The sequence below is a fragment of the Carassius auratus genome, chromosome 30 (assembly GCF_003368295.1).
Source record: "Carassius auratus strain Wakin chromosome 30, ASM336829v1, whole genome shotgun sequence".
Lineage (NCBI taxonomy): Eukaryota > Metazoa > Chordata > Actinopteri > Cypriniformes > Cyprinidae > Carassius > Carassius auratus.
In genome coordinates, this window is record NC_039272.1 from 10,437,972 (window position 1) to 10,446,434 (window position 8,463).

Below are 8,463 nucleotides of genomic sequence, written 5' to 3' on the forward strand. Positions count from 1 at the left end.
CTTTAGTTATATATTAATATTAACATAAACAACAAATAAACATGAACATACATATTAGGGATGTCATGATTCACTCAACTCACAATTCAATTAATGATTTAGATTTTACTATTCGATTCAATTAAATTATTTTTTTTTTTTTACAAATTAGAAATTAAAGGGTGTTCTTTTATTATTGCTTGGACAAAATGATTGCATATTATTGCTTTTTGTTGGTTTTGATTGCTTCTATTTTCCTCGTGTAAGTCGCTTTGTAATGTAATGTAAATGTAAATAATAAAACTTAATTGAAATTTTAAAACAAGCCTCAAATCAAATAAATAAGTAACACAAATAAATTAAATATCTTCATATAAACAAACCAAGGTTTTGTCTGTGCTCTTTCCATTTAAAATTTACAAGTGACCACTGCATATTAATCATGATCCAAACAATAAATACATTCAAACTGAATACATTCAAAATGAGCAGTTTTTAATCTAAATTAAATTGTATAATTTCAAATTTTTAATCAAAAACAGAATGGTTGACTTCAATTTGATTAGACTTTACATAAAAATATCTGCATGAAACCCCTGGACGAGCTGAATGAGATGCAGATTCACTCTCTGCCAGCATGTAGCCTACTGTTTACACTATAAACAAAGCAAAGCTGTACTTATGAACTTAAATATGCATTACACAGAGGCAAGATGAAAAGAAAAAGTACCATCTACACTTTTATAAAGACACTTTTATATAAGTTCTCCTCAGACGTGCATTATTATAAACTTCTACCTCTAAATGAATCACGATTTGTTAAACATCTTTACCGATTTGAATTTTCACACATCTGAATCTATTTTCAACTGGATATATATATGTTGAAAGTGACACATTTTGAAATGTCATGCCAAATTTTTCATTTTGGATTTCATGAGAGCTTTACAATCCAAAAAAGTTGGGACAGGTAGCAATAAGAGGCCAGAAAAGTTAAATGTACATATGAGGAACAGCTGGAGGACCAATTTGCAACTTATTAGGTCAATTGGCAACATGACTGGGTATAAAAAGAGCCTCTCAGAGAGGCAGTGTCTCTCAGAAGTCAAGATGGGCAGAGGAATTATTATTATTTATAAAAAAAATAAAATAAAAATCCCTCCATTTTTTTCTCTTAAGCTGTGGGTGGGTGGGAAGATTGTATTGTATTGTAATTGTAACTGTTAACACCAAAAAAAAAAAAAAAGATGGGCAGAGGATAACCAATTCCCCCAATGCTGCAGCGAACAACAGTTGAGCAATATCAGAAAGGAGTTTCTCAGAGAAAAATTGCAAAGAGTTTAATGTTATCATCATCAGTGTCCCATCTACAGTGCATAATATCATCCAAAGATTCAGAGAATCTGGAACAATCTCTTGTGTGTAAGGGTCAAGGCCAGAAACCATACTGGATGCCCGTGATCTTCGGGCCCTTAGACGGCACTGTATCTTATACAGGAATGCTACTGTAATGATAATCACAACATGGGCTCAGGAATACTTCCAGAAAACATTGTCTGTGAACACAATCCACCGTGCCATTTGCCGTTGCCGACTAAAACTCTATAGGTCAAAAAAGAAGCCATATCTAAACATGATCCAGAAGCGCAGGCGTTTTCTCTGGGCCAAAGCTAATTTAAAATGGACTGTGGCAAAGTGGAAAACTGTTCTGTGATCAGACTAATTAAAATTTGAAGTACTTTTTGGAAAACTGGGACGCCATGTCATCTCGACTAAAGAGGACAAGGACAACCCAAGTTCTTATCAGTGCTCAGTTCAGAAGCGTTCATCTCTGATGGTATGAGGTTGCATGAGTGCGTGTGGCATGGGCAGATTACACATCTGGAAAGGTATATCAATGCTGAAAGGTATATCCAAGTTCTAGAACAGAATAAATGCTCCCATCCAGACATCGTCTCTTTCAGGGAAGACCTTGCATTTTCCAACATGTCAATGCCAGACCGCATACTGCATCAATTACATCATGACTGCATAGAAGAAGGATCCGGGTACTGAAATGGCCAGCCTACAGTTCAGATCTTTCACCCACAGAAAACTTTTGGTGCATCATAAAGAGGAAGATGCAACAAAGAAGACCTAAGACAGTTGAGCAACTAGAAGCCTGTATTAGACCCAAATGGGACAACATTGCTATTCCTAAACTTGAAGAACTTGTCTCCTCAGTCTCCAGATGTTTCCAGACTGTTATAAAAAGAAGCAGAAACTTTTTTGATATGTGTTGATGCCATGAACTCATTTTTACCTTAAAATGTAATATGGTTTAAATATGGTTTCACTGAATTACTGTGAAAATACATAATATAATACAAAATAAACCATTATTACAAATGCTTGCAAAGGGCACCGAAGATTGATGTTTTTTACACTTACAGGAAGATCAGATCCTTGTTTAATATCAGAGGCAGACAAAGTACACAACTCCATTAAAGTTAGCCTATTTAAGTGAAAGTAGCCTACAGAAACTGCTGATCAAATATTAGGCTACTCCATTACAAGTAACCTTAAAAGTTATAAAGACAGATTTTTACTTAAGTAAAAGTACAAGTTAGTTACCTCCTTTTAAAAGTACTTCCGTACCAAAAGTAAGTTTCCTTTTTCATGTCAATGCACTGTCATGTCAAAATGTTTTATTATTGTGACATGTTAAACTTTAGGGTTGGGCCGATAGGCGATGATAACTGACAGACATCAAGATGTTAAGCTCACATCTAATTCCTTCACGATGTGATCTGCAAATTATTCGCCATTGTCCTATCAGACATTTCTCCTTACTCTGTGTATGTGGTACTGGCAAGTGAACTTTCATGTACAGGCTACCGTTAGCAAGCGGCTAACCTTTTAGTGGCTCTGTTACCCCTAAAACCCAGCAACATAACTGTATTGGACTTTCTGCTTTGAGGATCTTGATATAAATGTAGTGGAGTGAAAAGTCCAATTCAATACATTCATAAGTTTCCAAAGAAAAATAATACTAAACGTACAGACACTCAAAGTTTTACTTGAAATGGAGGGGTTCGTTGGTGTATTCATTTTGGGGCTGGGAAACTGTAGGCAGTCTGACAGGATTGGGAGATGGTTTCTTGATTGTAGAGAAGCACTCATTGGAGTTGGTTGATGTCTGCTGCCCTACAAAGGCAAAAGATCTTAACTTGCTAAAGTGCAACTGAGAAAAATTATTTTAAACATTTTTTATTTGTCCAACCAAAATAACTATAGGTAGGACACTGGAAATTTGTAAATTAGATGTTTTTGTGATTAAAATGATCTACATTAAAAATTTCTGAGCTCAAACTTTATTTTTACCACTATTTTGAAGTTACTGTACTCTGCATTTGCATTGTCTACAAAATGTGAGAAGTCATGCCAAGTCCATAAAAGGCAGTCACTTCCACATTACCAATATTTGGTTGCTGATCACCATTTACAAAATTGTTACAGTAACACCTGAATAAAATCTAGTGATCATGGGCTATATCATATAGCCTACTGCATCTAAAAATGTAGACTATAATTTTTTTTTTTGACCATAACAAGGAGACTAAAAGTTGATTTCATATAATACTGTAAATGCAAACTCATTACTTGTCTGAATCTCTGTAATGGAATATAAGCTACTAGTCATAAAATGAATTAGGGCCCTTGACCAATTAGAATGAAACGCATCCAAACTGGATAAAGGGGCCTCAATATTTTGCACCTTACAGACATTACGTTTACACTGAAGCAGAGACTTTTATCCAAAGCGACTTACAAATTAGAAGAACAGAAGCAATCAGACCAATGAGAAAACAACAACAGTATGCAAGAGCCATGACAAGTCTCATTTCGTCTAGCACAGAAACATGTAGCTTGTTTTTTTTTTCTTTCTGGAATAGAATAGAAAAGAAAAGGTAAGTGCTAGTATTAGTTTGTCAAGTGTTGGTGAAAAGGATATGTCTTTTTAGATGTTTTTTGAAAATGGGTAAAGGCTCAGCTGTTCGAATTGAGATTGGGAGGTCATTCCACCAGCTGGGCACAGTCCAGGAAAAGGTCAGCGAGAGTGATTTTGGGATGGCACCACAAGGCAACGTTTACTTGCGGAATGCAAGCTTCTGGAGGGCACATAAGTATGAACCAGTGAGTTTAGGTATGTTGGTGCTGCACCAGTGGTCGTCTTGTAGGCAAGCATCAGTACCTTGAATTTGATGTGAGCGGCTACTGGTAACCAGTGTAACCTGATGAGGAGAGGAGTGACGTGAGCTTTTTATTGGCTCATTGAAGACAACTCTTGCTGCTGCATTCTGGATCAGTTCCAGAGGCTTGATGGTATATGCAGGAAGGCCCGTCAGGAGAGCATTAAAATAGTCCAGTCTGGAGGCTATTAGAGGACTTACAATTGTCAGACAGGTTGCTCATGTCACGATGTCATCAAGCTCAGTTTGAGTCTGCGCAGTACGCTCAACCCCCAGGAAGTGCGTGCTTCTAATTGACTTCACTTGTCTCCGTTGAATCCAATGGGGTTGCTGTGTCCATTTATTTTACTGTCTATGTTTAGAATAGACCACCAGTTTCTACGGAGCCCCGCACATGGCATGCAGGGAAAAAAGGCTAAATCATGTGCCTGATTTACTATCTCATTCCCTCGATTTATAAATTGTCAGCACGATTTACTAATTCATTCCCTCAATTTGCTAAATCATGTTTTAGGACATTGAGGGAACTAATTAGTAAATCGAGGGCACTATTTTTTTTTCCTTGAAGGTCATGTGTTGGGCTCCGTAAGTTCTAAAGCGTTTTATATTGTTTGTGTACGTTAATAGTGGGAGAGACGGGACATACAGTAGTGTGCACCGGTGGCTCCTCTGTGAAAAGATCCAACAAATCAATGCATTGAAAACACTGATGGACAAAAATAAAGTTTATAGTGTTTCACTGATGATTAAAAAGAACAGGTTTTCTCAAATCCAGCACTGGAGGGCCATTGTCCTGCAGAATAAAAACTCAACTGCCTGTAGCTTTCTAGTAGCCTAACTCTGAATACGTCGATTAGATTGTTTGTAAACTATTGGCATGTTTAACAAGATTACATCTTTAAAATTAATGTATATAAACATGAATATGAATTAATACATTTTATATATATGAGTTGCACGTTTTGTTCAATTGTAAAATGTATTTTATTTTCATTATTAAGAGGTTTGCACAAGTGTTAGCTGCAAACTGTGCAAACATTCAACATTGCTAAAATTAAATGTCTTGCTTTTGTCTAAACTGGAAGTCATCCATTAATTCTGCTAAACTATAATTACTAAAACTAAATAGAAATGTGTTAAAAAAAAACTAAAAACTAAACTTTAAACTTACAAAACCATTAATGAAACTAACTGAAACTAAACTGAAATTATTTGAAAATATTAAAATAAAAAAACTTATTTAAAAATTCTAAACCATAATATTCTTGCTGCCTACATTTCCAATCTTGCATCCCCATTTGCAATGATCACTTTATTAACTTTCAAGAGGACTCTGTGGCTGCCGCTAACGGTCTGCATACAAGATACCTATTGTGGTACTCACAAGACACAAGGTTTCCTTGGGTTCAGTCTCAGCATCAGTATTCACAGCTAGGTCGTGCAATATAAGCAGGTGTTTCCTGTTGCAGGTCTTGCACAGAACCTCCTGTTATCATCTAGAAGCATGATGATCTTGAGGATCCATGCCTCTTTCTGTTCTTTAGTCAGCTCCTTGAAGTTTGGGTGTCATTGTCACGATAAGGACAGTAAGCACGTAAGTACAATACTCAAGTAAATGTACTTAGTTACTGTCCGCCTCTGTGTAATATTGACAAAACGTTTAATTCAAATATCCGCTTAAAGGGATACTCCACACAAAAAAAAATTGTTTTTCATTCATCACTTACCCTGTATGACTTACCCCCATGTTGTTCCAAACACTTACAAGCTTCTTTACCAATGAACCACTGATGGCAGATGGACTATTCTGACAATGCTTTTCATTCTTTTCTGGACTTTGACACAGTTATTTACTTGGCAATCTATGGGACAGTCTCAAGCCTCCCAGCCTTTATCCAAAATATGGATAGGCCCCCACATATCTACAATGTGGGAAGATTTGCATAACACTGCATGTTTATATTTCTATGAAGTGGGGCAGTTCCAACTTTGCAAGGACAGTCTGGCACTTCTGACTCACAGTCTAGAAGTAAATTTTTTTTATATCACAGTATGGCAAGGGGCATAACATTTCCGTCACATGCTTGAGGTATTCAGCCAATCACAACGCACTGGATAACTGCCTAATCAGAGCACACCTTGCTTTTCAGAAGGATGATCTTTGTAAATATCGATTATTTCAGAAAGGTGGGGTGAATCAATAATGTATATTAGTTGGAAAATGTTTTTGTTTTAACCTTAAACCACATAAACACATTGCATTACACCAAATACACAAAATAATGTTATTTTTAGCAACATCATATTCATCATATTAAATCACATCATATTAAAAGAATTAATTAAATTTCATTTAAATTAATTTTGTCCTTTTTAATGTTTTTGACCTTTTAAAGTGAAAGTTGTAACATTTGCCAGGTATGGTAACCCATACTTGTGACATTTGCCAGGTATGGTAACCCATACTTGGAATTGGTGCTCTGCAATTAACACACACAGCCATGAGTAGTGAACACACACACACCCGGAGCTGTGGGCAGCTATATATCCAGCACCCGGGGAGCAACTGGGGTTCAGTGCCTTGCTGGTGCTCAAGGGCACTTCAACCATGCGTATTGAGGGTGGAAGAGAGTGCTGTTCATTCACTCCCTCCACCTACAACTCCTGCCAGCCCCAAGACTTGAACCAGTGACCTTCTGGTAACTAGTCCAGCTCTCTAACCATTAGGCCACAGCTGCCCCTGTTAATAAATGCATCTTGACAAAATATTTTTTTGAGCATTAAATCAATATATTAGAATGATTTAGGAAAGGATCATGTCACTTAAACTGTTCAGTTTGAAATTACATAAAACTAATAATCTGAAAAAAAAATAAATAAAAAAATTGAGCACTTAAAGAACTTCAATGATAGGCACATTATAGGATGAGTAGTAACCTATTAAAAACAAATAATTTAACATCATGTAAGACACAAAACAATTTAATACACCAGGTGAATTATTTATTATCTGAAATAAAAAAGTTGGCATTGTGTGTTTTAACATGGTTCTTATTGATGAGTGTTGGTGCACATCATACACAAAGCAAGCTGAAAACGAATTAGTTTCTCTGTTGGGCTGTCACACTAGATCCAAACCCAGCTTTGCCTGAATAAGCATTAGAAAAATATTAAATTACAAGAGGAAAGAATAAGATGACACCCCATTTTTAAATCTCTAAATTTCAGTGCAATTAGTAGTAACTCACTCAGAAATCATTGTAAGCTTTATAGGCTAAACATAAGTAAGCTCACATATAAAACCTGTCGTACATCAATCAGCACTCTCTACCCTGAGACATCTCTGTCATTATTCTACATCTACACGGCTGCTTGTAATGTCCGAGTCCATTTAGTACACATGCACCATTCCGTAGAGGAAAGTCCAGAACAGCACGTAAGTAAACAGGCCGCCCACGAGGCCCCCGGTGAAGAGCAGACGTCGAGATTTGAAGCACTTATTCCACCGGCGACCGGCTTTGAGAATCAGGAGCAAGGACAGCAGGAAAGAAGCAAGGAAATAAAAGACGAAGCCGTAGAGTCCGGTCAGGCCGAGGATGCCCGCCGTGGCGCCGGAGAGCGCGGATACGGACGTGCGGCAGTAGTCGAGCACAGCGCTGTTTCCTCTGACGGCCGCCTCGCTGATGAACTGCGGTCCCTCGCGTTTGGATGCTACCGTGGCCATGATGTGATGCTGAAACACTCTGAGAGACAAAACACAACAAAGATGTGAAACACAGATCATCAGTTGAACCAGAACAATACCTCATACTTTAGACTGACGTTAAATCCCCTCCTCCACTCACCGTTAGGATCAAAATAATGATGAACACAAATCACGCTTCTGCCTCCGTGATTCAAGAAAGCATCGTTTGTTACTTCAAACGCTCAAATATAATACGCTATGTGAGTAAGTCTGTATTTCAATAAGGAATGTATTATTCAGGAAAACATGGCAAGTTTTGGATAAAACACAGCTTGTGTAATTCTCGGTCAGCCATTATCTCGCTAAGCATCATGGGATTTAAATGTAAAATTTAATTTAATCTTCATGACCATCTTGTTCTTAATTCAAAGCAATGGTGTGTCTATTAATACACATTTATTTGTAAAAGTTTAAGAAATATTATAGTTTTATTATGTTTATTGAATTTACCTTTAACCCACACTACGGGATCCGCGAAGGCTCAAAAGTAGGACTCGAAAGTAGGAA

The 8,463-nt window shown here is 36.9% G+C and overlaps 1 protein-coding gene across 2 annotated transcripts; it reads right to left on the reverse strand.

Moving 5' to 3' along the window:
* Window positions 1–7,192: 7,192 nt before the first annotated feature.
* Window positions 7,193–8,463, reverse strand: LOC113049169 (ER membrane protein complex subunit 6-like). Of its 2 annotated transcripts, none has more exons than XM_026211283.1 (2): window positions 8,407–8,463; window positions 7,193–7,954 (listed from the first exon to the last, which is right to left on the reverse strand). In XM_026211283.1, exon 2 carries the CDS (start codon window positions 7,933–7,935, stop codon window positions 7,603–7,605), a length of 333 nt encoding a protein of 110 aa, XP_026067068.1. In that variant the 5' UTR covers window positions 7,936–7,954; window positions 8,407–8,463; the 3' UTR covers window positions 7,193–7,602. The 2 variants fall into 2 exon arrangements, with proteins under 2 accessions (XP_026067068.1, XP_026067066.1); XM_026211281.1 differs by lacking the exon at window positions 8,407–8,463 and adding an exon at window positions 8,057–8,281.